Here is a 15,071-nt window from a genome sequence, read left to right as displayed (position 1 = left end):
CATTTTAGCCTCATTTATTTATTTTTTTCCTGTCTTCTTTTCTTACTGTTTATTGATCGGTTTTCAGATTGTAATAAATTTATTTTTTTATAATTGTGAAAAATTTAGGGGTAAAATACATGTATCTATTCCTTTGCTTAAATAAAACACAAATACAGTTGAAGCTCCTCATTATCTTCTCTGATTGTGTTACACTCTTTCTAATGTACCCATAAAGATTATCATGTGTATGCATTTCACAGTAAATAGCATTCTTTTGAATATGTTTGAACCTTGAATAGTGACATACTGCATGAATCTTTCTGCATCTTGGTTTTTCCACTTAACCATAGTTCTTTTATTTGTTCGTTCTCTTAGCATACTCACTCTGTTTTCTCCTGTTTCAGTGGAATTTGGGTAAGGAAGATAACTCAGCCGATATATTTCTTACTAGGACTTTTTTTAAAAGGGAGACTTAAGTATCTTTTGGATATGTTGTCACTACAGACATATAAAAGAAAGGACTTTGTGTTACCTCTTGTTTCAACTGGTGATGATGGGTGAATATGACACCTCACCATGTTACACAAGCTGAGCAATTGCCTTGCTGCTGACCTCTATTTGGTGTTATAAATACTTTTGGAGACAGAGAAATACCATTCATTCGTGTTTGGAGTTTAACTGAGGTTTAAGTGAAGATTTCGGTTCCTATTGCTGAAGGAATTTTTAGAGGTCACTTGGTACAAGCTATGTTAAAGAAACCCAGGCCCAGAGAATGTGAGTGACTTGATTGAGGTGACCCAGGGAAAAAAACACAGGATTTAGAAGCTAGTGTTGCAGTTCATTGTACTTTCTACCTTACTAAAATGAACCAAAAGTTAATGTTCCCTTTTGTTAACATTCATCTTGGATTTTTGCCTGTCCTTTAAGATACTTGAATACCAAGAGATTTTAGTAGATAAAAATTAGCATAGATCTTTGAACTGATACTTATTTGTCATGTTTTCTTTAGGATCAGAATGGTTTCCATCCCAGAATACTATGAAGGCAAGAATGTCCTCCTCACTGGAGCTACTGGTTTCCTAGGGAAGGTACTTCTGGAAAAGTTGCTGAGGTCTTGTCCTAAGGTGAATTCCGTGTATGTTTTGGTGAGGCAGAAAGCTGGACAGACACCCCAGGAGCGAGTAGAAGAAGTCATTAGTTGCAAGGTAAGTATGGAAAGTAATCATTAAGAAGAGAGAAAATAGTGTGTTTGTGTGTATATGATTGTAATCATCAACAGCCTAGTATCCTGAAAAAAATTAGTAGAAAGTCCTGTAAGAATGGCGGTAAACTGAGTATGAGTCCTGATCAGTAGGAGATAAAAGCTTTCCTCCATGATAAAATTGTATAACAAGTTCTAAAGTACTTTATGTTATATGTTTAATGTGTTTTTAGAATATTTGAGGCAAGTTATCTGTAATTACTAGATGCTTTAAATAGTTTTCAGAATAATAATACTTAAAAGTTAGTTTCTAATTCTTACTGTGCTGTAAGACACAATACTTTGACAACAGTTAAAATTTTGTAAGCACTAATTGCTCCCCATGAAAGTATTAGGAAGTGGCAAAATCACATACTCCTCTTTGACTAATAATATGATGATAGAAGGGTCGTATAGAATACAGAGTATGTTACACATTTAAACCTTTAGAAAAACATAATGGAGATGAGCTGGAGTAAAATTATTTCATGGTCATAAGCTTTTGAATTTTCTCAAAATGAATGAATTTATCTGACATTTATTGTTAATAACTTTGGTATCAGTTCAGTTCAGTCGCTCAGTCGTGTCCGATTCTTTGCGACCCCATGAATTGCAGCACTCCAGGCCTCCCTGTCCATCACCAACTCCTGGAGTTGACTCAAACTTATGTCCATCGAGTCGGTGATGTCATCCAGCCATCTCATCCTCTGTCGTCTCCTTCTCCTCCTGCCCCCAATCCCTCCCAGCATCAGGGTCTTTTCCAAGGAGTCAGCTCTTCGCATGAGGTGACCAGAGTATTGGAGTTTCAGCTTCAGCATCAGTCCTTCCAATGAACACCCAGGACTGATCTCCTTTAGGATGGATTGGTTGGATCTCCTTGCAGTCCAAGGGACTCTCAAGAGTCTTCTCCAACACCATAGTTCAAAAGCAGTATAGTAGCTATGTAATTTATTAGTTACTAGGTAGGTATTTGGTAACTTTTAACCTTCTAGGGCAGCTGTGACCTACATTAAAAAAAAAAGACCAAAACCAGAAACATCTGAGTTATTCTGAGCATTCAAAGAATTGCTCAGAAGTATCAAAAGATATGATGATTAATTCTAGATTAACAGCTGTCTTAGAGTTAATAAATAAGTAATTTATTAGAAATAATTTGTAGTCCATTCTGGTTTGATCTTTCAGTAGAAATCCATAGTTAATAGTGGCTGACCTTTATTGAGTGCTTACCTTGTGCCAGGCACTATGTGGAAAACATTTCGTGTATGTATTTAATTATTACAGCAACTTTATAAGGTAAGTGTTGGTGTTATTCCCATTCTACAAGGTCATATAGTTAGTGTTAGAGCCAGTGTTTGTGAACTCTTAATGACTGGACCTTAGAGCTCATGCTCTGGTAGGGACAAATGTTGATATATCCCATTTTGCTGATATGGACAGTGAGTCTCAGAAGTTGTCATTTTATGTGAAATTGTGTAGCTGATAGATGTTGGATATAATGTAGATGACTTGATAACAAATTCCTTTCTACTTTATAGCATTATTTCCTCAGTGGATAAGAAAGTAAGGCAAAGATGATGGAAGGCTTTGTGATTCAATGGGAAAAGTAATCTTGAGAGTTGGATACTTTACTAGTAAATGTTGTAGCTGGTACATGCTGAGTGAAATAGCTTAATTTCCCAAAGGCGATGGCAAAAAACTTGGTGCCTTCTTTACAAAAATTAAAAGAAAAGATGGCAAAAGCAAGAAAGAAATGGGTGAAGACCAGAGAAAAACAGAGTTAACAACAGCAGGAATAAGAGTCAGTTTATGGAATAGGGCAGTAATGGGAAGCTTATCTCCTAGGCGAGATAAAGTGAAAGTCGCTCTGTCATGTCCGACTCCTGGCAATCCCATGAACTATACAGTCCATGGAATTCTCCAGGCCAGAATACTGGAGTGGGTACCCTTTTCCTTTCTCCAGGGGATTTTCCCAACCCAGGGATCGAACCCAGGTCTCCCGCATTGCAGGTGGATTCTTTACCAACTGAGCCACAAGGAAGTCCAAGAATACTGGAGTGGGTAGTCTAGCCCTTCTCCAGGGGATCTTCCTGATCCAGTCTAGCCCTTCTCCAGGGGATCTTCCTGATCCAGGAATTGAACCGGGGTCCTTGCATTGCAGGTGGATTCTTTACTGATTGAGCTATCAGGGAAGCCCAAAGTATGATAACAGAAGATCAATTAAAAGAAAAGATACACCATACAGAGTAAGACCTGTACAGAAGTGTGGGAGTGTTTAAATACAACTTTTAATTTTCTTAAAATTACAGCATTGCAATAAAATACAATCACCAATATTCACTACAATGATTTAGGATAAATTAAGAAAAGGTTAAATTACTGGTATATTTAGAATTTTTCTTTACCAAGGTGTTATATTGTTTGGGAATGATTTCCATTCAAATATAATTTTGATTCAGAAGGATAAACTTCTTTCTTTTGTGAAGCATTCATGTTTTTCTTGTTTGTATTTTCCTTTTATTCATTAAGAGGTAATTCTATACCCACAGGGTTTTTTTTTTTTCCCCTTTATTTATTTATTTATTTTTTCAGTGGGTTTTGTCATACATTGACATGAATCAGCCATAGATTTACACGTATTCCCCACCCCGATCCCCTCTCCCACCTTCCTCTCCACCCGATTCCTCTGGGTCTTCCCAGTGCACCAGGCCCGAGCACTTGTCTCATGCATCCCACCTGGGCTGGTGATCTGTTTCACCATAGATAGTATACATGCTGTTCTTTCGAAACATCCCACCCTCACCTTGTCCCACAGAGTTCAAAAGTCTGTTCTGTACTTCTGTGTCTCTTTTTCTGTTTTGCACATAGGGTTGTCGTTACCATCTTTCTAAATTCCATATATAGGTGCTAGTATGCTGTAATGTTCTTTATCTTTCTGGCTTACTTCACTCTGTATAATGGGCTCCAGTTTCATCCATCTCATTAGGACTGGATTCAAATGAATTCTTTTTAACGGCTGAGTAATATTCCATGGTGTATATGTACCACAGCTTCCTTATCCATTCATCTGCTGATGGGCATCTAGGTTGCTTCCATGTCCTGGCTATTATAAACAGTGCTGCGATGAACATTGGGGTGCACGTGTCTCTTTCAGATCTGGTTTCCTCAGTGTGTATGCCCAGAAGTGGGATTGCTGGGTCATATGGCAGTTCTATTTACCCACAGGGTTTTAATAGTGAGGTGTAAATTAATACTAGTTTTTCCTTTTAAAAATAAATTAGTTGAAACTATTGGTAAGATATTAAAGAATAAAAATAATATTTACTTTTATCCTAGTGTTTATTAAGTTTGTCTCCACATGAAAACTTTAAATAGTCCTTACTTCAACTAGAAAAACTTCTTTTCCCTGAATTAGTTTTAAAAAACAAATCTAGCTCTTTGAGGGCTACTCAGTGACTATATAGCTCACAAGGGTAGTTATACTCTACTGATATTCTCCCCATTGCCACAGACTCCCATGCACTTGTGTTCTTCCCCTTTGCCCTTCCTTCCATTAAGATATATGAGTCCTACTATACACTAGAGGCTGTTTAGGTTATTAGAGATTTGTTGTGTTGTTCAGTCTCTGAGTTGTGTCCAACTCATTGTGACCCAATGAACTGTAGCACACCAGGCTGCTCTGTTCTCCACTATCTCTTGGAGTTTGCCCAAATCCATGTCCATAGAGTTAGTGATGATATCTAACCATCTCATCCTTTGCTACCCCCTTCTCCTTCTGCCTTTAGCCTTTCTCAGCATAGTGTTTTCCGCATAGAAGGTCAGCTCTTCACATCAAGCGGACAAAGTATTGGAGCTTCAGCTTCAGCATCAGTCCTTCCAATGAATATTCAGGATTGATTTCCTTTAGGATTGACTGGTTTGATCTCCTTGCAGTCCAAGGGACTCTCAAGAGTCTTCTACATTACCACAATTTGAAAGTATTGGTTCTTTGGCACTCAGCCTTCTTTATGGTCTAACTCTCACATCCATACATGACTACTAAAGAAACCATAGCTTTGACTATATGGACCTTTTTTGGGCGAAGTGATGTCTCTGTGTTTTAATGCACTGTCTAGGTTTGTCGTAGCTTTTCTTCTAGGGAGCAAGCGTCTTAATTTCATGGCTAGATTCTGTACAGACAATAAAAAAAGATGTGAGTTAATGCTAAAGTATTTACCACCATAAAACCTAGCTACATAATAACTATGATTGAAGAATCTGCCTTCTTAAAGTGTGGTAGGTTCGAAGTTCATTTTCAGTTTTTTTGTGAGAGCTGAGATTGACTCATTGTCTTTTAATGTCATTTTAAAATTAAAACTATTTGGTAGCCTAGTATAAGGATGTTTTTAAAAAACATGATATAATTTATAGCTTTTTTCCAAGTGAATTTTAACTGTAACTCTTGAGCAAATTATTTGATAATGTATATTGACTGCAGTGTGTTGCAGATAGTATTATTACTTTGTCACTGTATTTTTTCATATTCTTGAAATAGGTTGAAAGATTCTGTTTGTATAAAGCAATGATTCTCAAACTTTTGGTCTCTAGACCCCTTTACACTCTTAAAAATTATTGATAACTTCAAAAAGGTTTTGTTTTTGTGAGGTTTTGTTTCAGATATCTTACTGATATTTGTCATAGTAGATTCTAAACCAGAGACATTTTTAAAGGAACAGAATACATGTACAAGCGCACGTTCCATTAGCCATCAAGAGTGATGATATCACAAATGTAGCTTTGGAAAATTCCTCTCTATACTTCTAAGAGAATGAAAGTGAAAAATAAATAATGTTTTAGTTTTATTATGAAAATAGTTTTGACTTTGTGAAATACCTAAAATAGTCTGAGAGACTCCTAGGAACTTACCACACTTTGAGAACTGCTGCGGATTAAGAGGGTGCAGTGTTGCTTAGACCATTTGGGGACAGCCTTCTGGCACATTCTTAGGGATATACCAATAGGGGCAAACATCTTTGTGCTTTAAGGAGGGAGCTGACTTTTGCAGATATCCAAAATTAATTTGAACCCAAGCTTGGCAGTAGAACTTCCCTTAAAACTTTTGGAAAGGGAGGCATCAAGGGGGCTTTAAGACCACAAGGCCTATTTTACGTAATAATGCCTGCTTGTGTTTTGTTGCCGTCTCTGCCTTTTGTTTACTCATGTTGGCATTTTATCATGAACCACTTATAATTGGTATAATTATAATTGGTATTGTGGTTTAGCCGCTCAGTCATGTCTGAGGCTTGCGACCCCATGGACTGTAGCCTGCCAGGCTACTCTGTCCATGGGATTCCCTAGGCAAGACTACAGGAGTGGGTTGCTATTTCCATCTCCAGGGGATCCTCCTGACCTGGGGATTGAACCCAGGTCTCCTGTGCTGCAGGTAGACTCTACTGACTGAGCCACCAGGGAACCCCTATAATTGGTATAACCAATAATAATCGTTTCCCAACTTATTCTTACTCATTTTTTATTTTTCAGAAAACATTTTTTGTGCCTGCTCAGTGCTGGGCATTTGACTTGATATAAAGGGTTGGATTCAGGAATAAGTAAGAGTCATTGCTTTAATGGAACCTACAGTCTACAGAGTTTTTAAGAAGGGGGTGAGGAAGAGTGTAGAAGTGTTAGGAGAGATTGGATAGGAGCAATTATTGAAGCTGGAATTGAGGACCTAAGTAAAATGTGAAAGAGTTGGGCATCTTCTCTGGAGTCTCCAGGGTAATGCTTCTAAAATTTTTCCTCACCAGTAAGCCTCATTTGTAAAGGAAATGATTATCTTCTACTCAAAGCCTGAAATTTCATTGAACTTTTGTAGTTTAAACATATGGCCATTATTTTCTATATAAAAAGACCTTGTCCCCAAGTATTTGTCTAAATATTTGACTAAAATACTCTATAAAATTATGTCATTTTATTTTATGCCTTTAATTCCCCATGGCACATCCTACTGATTATTCCTAGGGCCATTCATTCTCATGTATATATAGCATAGCTGCTAAATCAATAAAATGAGTTCTTTTTATATCAAGCAGCAATTAATATGTACACTTAAAGTTGTTAAACATTTAAGTAGAGTCTACTATGATTTTGAAACAGGAATAAAAGAGCATAAGCATAGGGCATATACTGTAATGTGACATTGTCTTCTAGAAGAATTTCTCAGCTTGAGCACTCTTTGCATTTTAGGCCAGCTGATTCTTTGCTGTGGGCAGCTGTCCTCTGCACTGTAGGGTGGTCAGCACTCTTGGCCTGTGCCCACTAAATTCCAGCAGCTCCCTTTGCTCACCATCCCGGTTGTGACAAGGCACAATTGTCTTTAGACACCACCAAATGTTCCCTGGGGGCTGAAGCTGCCCCAGCTTGAGAAGTGATGTGCAGCAATGTCCCTGGGAAAATAAACTTCATTGCTGGCAAGGATTGAATTAGAATAGCTGACCATGAAATACATTCTGGAAAGAGGATAAAGTACATTAAAGAGGGCATTAGTGGACTTAGTAAAGTAGGAACTAATTGGGGTACCAGTGGGTTAAAAGCATTGGAAAAGATGGTTTTGAATAACAACATGGTGGCTAGAGAAGGGAGGAGCATCAAGTTTGAGATGTAACTTGTGAAGCAGCATGACCAATTCTTGGTGTTAGTGGTGGAGATATCTAATATGAAGAGGAATTAAAGGTCATTGGCAGTGTGGGAGAATGAAAAAGTGAATTCAATGTGTTAAAAGTACTTTTCTGGTTATATCTTGGGCTCCTTTTTCTCTGCTAGCCCCTTAAATATTTTTCAGAATTTGTCCTAGGCCTAGATCTCTTTGTACTAGGTCCAGTTAGCTGATTACTCAGCACCTTCTGTTGTATGTGAGAAGAACGGTTGTATTTTAAAATAGATTTGGAAAAAGCTTCATGTAGTCTGGACCTTGGGTGCTCCTCACTGTTGCTACTGAGTGATATTCTCCCAGGGCTACATGTGTGGTTTATAGAATCAGTAATCTGATTCTGTCTTCCCTGAACTCAGGACCCACAGAGCCAGTTACCTCTATGGCATTGATCTTCTGTGGAGTCTCATTGACACTTTACAGCCAACATTCACAAAACTGAACTCATCTCCATAGGTATTCATCCAGCGTTTTCCACCTAATGAGTTTATTCACGTAACAAGTGTTTGTCAGCACCCTGTTATCTGGGGCCTTGGTGCTGAGCACAGTAGATGTGGTCCCTGTTCACATGGCATTTGTGGTCTTTATTCTTTCTCCTGTCATTGGCCAAGTCTTACTGAGTTCTTTTTAATTTCCCAAACATAAATGCTCTATTACTCTTAGGTGGTTACATGTGACACTTTCTCTGCCTGAAACACTGTTCTTCTACTTTATAATCTCAAGTCCTTCCCCAGCAGGGCAAGTTGTTGCTCCCGTACAGTCTCATAACACTGTTGTGTTAGCCCTGTTGTATTACTTATAACACTATATTTTAACTGTTTCCTTGTTTAATTTTTCCTATAAGATTCTAAATAACTTGAGGCAAAGGTCATTTTCTTGTTTTCTCAGTGTATAGAAAGTACTCATTTCATCTGAAACGCTTAGTAAGTATTAATTACTATAGAAACAGTAATGTTGAAGTCATTAGCTAGAGGTGGAGGAGAAGACTATTACTTACTAACTAAAAGTCATGTAGGAAGGTGAAAGTGAGTACCACGTAGGTTTTATAGACTTTTTTTTTTGCCTCAGATTTAAGACTCTCTGTTTAAACTACATGTATGGACTTTAAATGGATTGGAGAGTCAGGGTGTAATAGAACAGTGGTCTGGAGGTCTCATCTATAAAATCTGGGGTAAAAAAATTAAATTTGACTCACAGTTGAATGTACATTCATACAACCATCTTGGGATCTGACTGATTCTCTAGTTAAATTTATTCCTTTGAATATACTAAAGGAATATTGAATTTTCTATTTTCAAATTAGAATCCTGTATATATGATACTTTACATGTTTTTCCAGCTTCTGATCTTAGTATTTCCTTAAAAACTTTTTTCCTTTAATATAATTACTTTTTTCCCCCTTTAAAATTTTTCAAAGATTTGAGGTAGAATGTAGTTAATGGCATTTTACTTTAATCTGCTAAAGAGGACTACAACCAAAAAAAAAAGTGATAAGGTTTGGATTTTAGAAATCTGATCATTTTAAACATTGATCTGACATATATACTGCTTACGTCTGTGCTGAGGGATCATACAGTCTAATGAACAAAGGCATAAACAGTTAAAATTTAACTTTGCAAACTGCTGCCTCTGTGTCCTTGGTGAATTAATTAACCTCTCTATTTCTCAGATTCCTCATCTGTAAAATGGGGATAGTAATGTGGACCCCATAGAGTATTTTCCATATAGAATGATAGCAATTTAAGCAACGTTAGGATTTGCATAGTTGAAATCTAAAAAATACTGATGTTTGGGGGAGAAGATGGTGATGATGGATTTTAGAAAGTTGAAAAATACTGCCCTAAAATGTTTTTCTCCCTTGATAGCTTTTTGACAGATTGAGAGATGAAAATCCAGATTTTAGGGAGAAAATTATAGCAATCAACAGTGAACTCACCCAACCTGAACTGGCTCTTACTGAAGAAGATAAAGAGGTCATCATAGATTCTACCAATGTTATATTCCACTGTGCAGCTACAGTAAGATTTAATGAAAATTTGAGGTAAGTAAAGGTATTTATATGATATTTGGACTGCAGCATAGTTGAAAGATCTAATTTGAATTCTACTTGTATAGTCGTCATTTTGAAAATACTTTGAAAATGTTTACTCTCTATTGTAGCTTTCAGTATCCTACAGAGTGCTAAAAAAATGTTACTTCTTTTAACAGTTAAAAACATTGGATTGCTAGTATATGTTTCTTAGAAGTAGTTGCTGTGAGTTTAAGTATGGAGCAGGGAGAAAGCAAATGGAAGGTGTGGATTAGAAGAAAGAACTTTACCTTGGGTAGGAATATTAGTCTTAACAACTAATAGTGTTTATTTCCTTTTCCCTCCATTCTTTCAGAAGTGTATATTCCAGCAGCCTTATTTTTCTACTTCACACATATTCATCTGATACTAAATATTAAATAGTTAGGCTCAGGTTTTGCAGAGAAAGAAAAAATAGCTTATACGTTGAAGTCATACCTTGTTTTTGTTTTAAAATTTTGGTATCACTGTTAATAGAAGGGTCCTTTGGATATAGGTTTACTTTAAAAACAGTTTGGACTTCCTTCAAGATACCTATTTCAAGAAAAAACATAGCTTTCCAAATGGTCACTGTGTTTTAAAAAGTCTCATGTATATGCAATGCAAATAATGGTGCTTAATTCAGAGCACTTTTGATGTTATATACAGTTTTATGATGTAAATCTATTTATATGGTCTTAGATCAGTTAGAATGGTGTTTATTTTTTAGGTTTCATGATTGCTTGAAGGGCTTCTTAAAATGTTTTTAAGTTCAGTTCTGATTATAAAGGATTTTGAGATTTATCCCCCGTATTGTCTGTAGAAGTGCAAACCTTAATTGACACTGTGTGACATGACAGTTCAGAGCCAAAACGTTACAGTGAGTTCTGCTTATATTTCAGGGGAGGGAAATGATTAATAGTCCCTTATGTTTCTTTAACAATGCTTTATAGTTTCAAGGTGTTTTCTCATTATTTCATTCCGTGCTTACATTACCCACCTTTATATAATGGGCAAATCCATTTTATACTTGAGGAAGCTGAGACAGCATTATGTAATGGAAAAGGCATGAACTTTGGAATTACATACCTTGGTTCTAATCTTGGCTTTATCCTTTATTATCTGGTGATAATTATTTGTTTACTTTTTAGTTCTTTTTATGCAGCAGTTATGTGTTCAAGATTCAGAAGTGACAAAAGAATCTTATTAGAACTTAGTATAATCTCATTTTCATAAAATATGTGTGTATACATACATGTTTTATATACATACTTTTAATATTGGCCAGTTATTATATTTGGATAGTGTGATTATAGGTGGGTTTTTATTATGAAACAGTCAATCTATTGAGTATTTTCCCTTATTCTAGCTTTCATAACCAAAAAAGAGTTCACATAACCTTATGAAAGTGTTTTGAAGAAAAAGGTATATTCATACTTGATAATTGTGATATAATCCTCAAAGGGAAAATTAGAATCTTTTTTTGAAGATTTTGAAGAATTTTGAAGATTTTGAAGAATCTCTTCAAAAGGGAGATAGTTTTGCAAACAGACAACATTCATTCGGGTGAAACTCATCTAAATAACCTTATGAGAAGGACCCAAGTATAATACTTTTGGGGCAAACATTTTTTTTTCTTTTTGTCTTCCCCTTAGGGTAAGCAACATTACCATTAACAAAAGGGAAAATTTATTATTATTATTTGTTCTTTCACTAGAGATTGATGAACACTTACTGTTCTTCCCTTCCTTGCCAAGGCATGTATGTTTATTCACCTAATCCCAGCTGTTACTTCGAAATTACTGTTTTCTGTGAAGCAATTTTAATGGGTATTGATGTCTAAGTGGTGATATTACAACGTTCTTAAATACTGTAGGTTGACATATAATAACTACTTTTACAGAGCAGTTATTCTTTTTTTTAATGGTTAGCATTTTTATGTCTTTTTTTTTCTTAATATGTATTTTATTGAAATCTAGTTGCCTTACAATGTTTCAAGTGCACAGCAAGGTGATTCAGTTATTCATATACACATATATTATTTTTAAGATTATTTTCCATTATAAGCTGTTACAAGATATTGACTGTATGTGGTTCCCTGTGCTATACAGTAAACCTTTGTTGCTTCAGAGCAATTATTCTTTATAGCCACTTTTTATGTTAGCCCACAAATAAAAAATGGTTCAAAGCTTTTACTTCCAGGGCAAAAAAATCTAAATTTTACTCCCCAAACTATATTTTTGGATAAATCAGAATAAATTGCACATAGATCCTATTTGCAAAGTCCATAAAGTCTAATAGAATATGCTTAAATAACCATAAAATAGAAAATGTGGAGTTACTGAAGAGCATATGTTAAAAGTGCTATGCAAGTTGAGAGGTAGCAGAGCTCATTTATTTTTCATATATGGTGGTCTATAAATCTTGAAGTGGGGAGAAATGGATATCAAGATTAGGAATTATAAAGAAATACTGACAAAAGGAGAGAGTGATATTGAGGATAAAAAAGAGTGTTACTTAAATAGTTGATTATAGAGCCTGGTATCCCTTAAGTAGTAAGGAAAGTGAGGGTAGGCAGGGTCAATGGAGTTGAGAGTAAAGAAGTATCAAGAGACTAGAGACCATGATGAGGATGTAAAACAGGCTTAAGTGCAGAAATGGAAGAACAGATAATGTGGTGGGGGAAAATTCACAGTATGAGGTTTTAGAGATGGAACATTTTGGGGTGAGAAGGCCCAGGGTAGGAATGTGAGAGTAGGTGTTCCGAAAGGAGTGGAAGTAAAGATCCATAATTAGAAAAAAATAAGAAACTGTTGAGTCTAAGAGCATTGATTCTCAAACTTTAGAGTGTGTTATGAAGCTTAAGAATTACTGGAGAATGTGTTAAAAATGCAGAATCTTGGACTGTGTTTGCCAAATTCAAATCCTGTAGTTTTGAGATAATAACCGGGAATCCTCACTTTTAGGAAGAACCTAGGATGTGATTTAAATGACAGATGTCTGAGTCCCCTGCTTTGGTTGATTAATTGGCCCCTAGACATCTGTTTCTATATCTTCATTAAGTTAAAAAGAAAAATCAGCAGCATTAGCAATGAAACCAGTAATGTAGGTAGTATTTTTGTAATCAGTAATGTAGGTAGTATTTTTTCAGAGATAGGAAAGAGAGTGATGAGGGAGAGATCACAATGGCATGGGGAATTTATTTAAAATGTAGTTTCCCAGGACTCAGTTTAGACATTGGAGAGTGTCTAAGGATGAGGTCCAACAATCTGCATTTTAAATAACTCAACAGGTGTCAGTCATGTCAGGGATGAGATCTCTGGTCTTTGTCTTAGAGGTGTTATCAACATAGATTTTGAACAACCCAATATAGAAGACAGGTGAATAAGAAAATTTATTAGCTGTTCAAGTTGAGGTTTCTCCTTTATTGAAGTGATTTCTGTGTCTGCATTAATGATGGACCATTATTACAAAGATTTGTTCATTTTGCTCTCCCCACCAAAAGCCAGTGTTACATAAAATGCATTTAAGAATCCATATGACCAAAACATAGTGAGAACTTTTATTTTTGTTTAGCATTACTGAATGTTTTCCAATCTCACATGTCAGGATCTCAGCCTAAAGTTCAAGGTGTAGAAATTGGATGGTGGTAAAACAAGAGTGAGGATACTAGCCTGGCAGGGATATTAAGAGTTATTTATGTGGGCACAAAATGCCTTCAGGTTTGGGCTCTCAGTTGCAGATGAATGGAAAGAGGTGAGCAAACAGAGCACAGGTGTGCTTCCTTTCTAAAGTTATTCCTTATTTTCAGTGACCCAGAAATTCTGTTACCATCCTCAGGAGCCTGTAACAAAATATCCTTTGTGTCTTGGTCCCAAAACATTACTCTCCCTACCACTGTTGTTTTGCAAATGGGAAAATAGCACATTGCCTTACAGTCCAGTGGACAGTAGCCTCTCTGTGAAATGTCTTTTTTCCTGGATATCTGTTCAAACAGATTTTCCTCCTTCAGTTGAGATAAGGAAAGAAAAAGATAAACTCATAATTGTAAGACCCCAACCCGATTATTTCATTGAAAAAATTTTTTTCTTCTGTTTTCATAGGTTCTCAGATACTATTAAATTAAACAATAAGGCCCAAGAGTTTTTTCTCATGAATTATTTCTTGTTCCTAGTGACCCAGAATTTGTTGTCCTGTCCTGAGAAACCTGTAATAGGATATTCTCTGTATACCTTTTCCAAAACTGCACCCTCCCCATTCTGACTGTTGTGTAAATGTGATATGCATCAAAGCACTACTTTACAGTTAAGTGGACCAGATTTTATCTGTGACATGTATTCTGGCCTTTTAAAAGTGGTTGATTTTTTTTTCTTGTTAAATATTGAAAATGTAACTCAAAACTATTTTTATTTTTTAAAAAATTTTTTCTCATGGTTTTTCTTTGAAAATACATTGTTTTCCATGAAATGTAAGCATAAAATTTATAATTTTCCTATTGAAACAATTTCTGTATTTCTGACTTTTTCATATATAATTTTCATGATGTGATAGTTCATGCTATTATACTGTAATTTCACATTCACTTAGTATGGCAAATTTAGGGAATTTTTCTGAGGGTGTGGGAATAAAGGGAACCCTTCTACTCTGTTGGTGGGAATGTAAATTGGTGCAGCCAATTTCTTTGGAGAACAGTATGCAGGTTCCTCAAAAAACTAAAAATAGATTTGCCGTATGGTCTGGCAGTTCCACTCTTGGGTGCATATATCTGCACAAAACTATAATCCAAAAAGATATATGCAACCCTGTGTCCATAGCAGCACTATTTATAATAGCCAAGACATGGAAACAACCTAAATGTTCATTGACAGATGAATGAATAAAGAAGGTGGGTATATATACATACAATGGAATGTTATTCAACCATAAAAAAGGATGAAATAATGCCTTTTGCAGCTACATGGATGGACGTAGAGATTATCATATTAAGTGAAGTAAGTCAGAAAGAGAAAGACGAATACCACATGATATCACCTATATGTGGAATCTAAAGTATGACAGAAATGAAGTTACCTATGAAACAAACTCACAGACATAGAGAACAGACTGGTGGTTGCCAA

General features: G+C 35.8%; 1 protein-coding gene across 3 annotated transcripts in view; it reads left to right on the top strand.

Annotated features, from left to right (window-relative positions):
- Nucleotides 1-15,071, top strand: part of FAR1 (fatty acyl-CoA reductase 1) — a 76,449-nt gene that overhangs the window by 34,049 nt on the left and 27,329 nt on the right. For all 3 annotated transcript variants that reach the window (XM_061147313.1, XM_061147324.1, XM_061147303.1), the window contains 2 exons: nucleotides 992-1,187; nucleotides 9,773-9,948. In XM_061147313.1, coding sequence (XP_061003296.1) covers nucleotides 999-1,187; nucleotides 9,773-9,948 — 365 coding nt within the window. In that variant the 5' untranslated portion in view covers nucleotides 992-998. The remainder of the gene's footprint in view (nucleotides 1-991; nucleotides 1,188-9,772; nucleotides 9,949-15,071) is intronic.

Source organism: Dama dama, chromosome 1, assembly GCF_033118175.1.
Source record: "Dama dama isolate Ldn47 chromosome 1, ASM3311817v1, whole genome shotgun sequence".
Taxonomy (NCBI): domain Eukaryota; kingdom Metazoa; phylum Chordata; class Mammalia; order Artiodactyla; family Cervidae; genus Dama; species Dama dama.
Note: the sequence above shows the minus strand (reverse complement) of the source record. Positions and strands in the feature narration are given on the sequence as shown.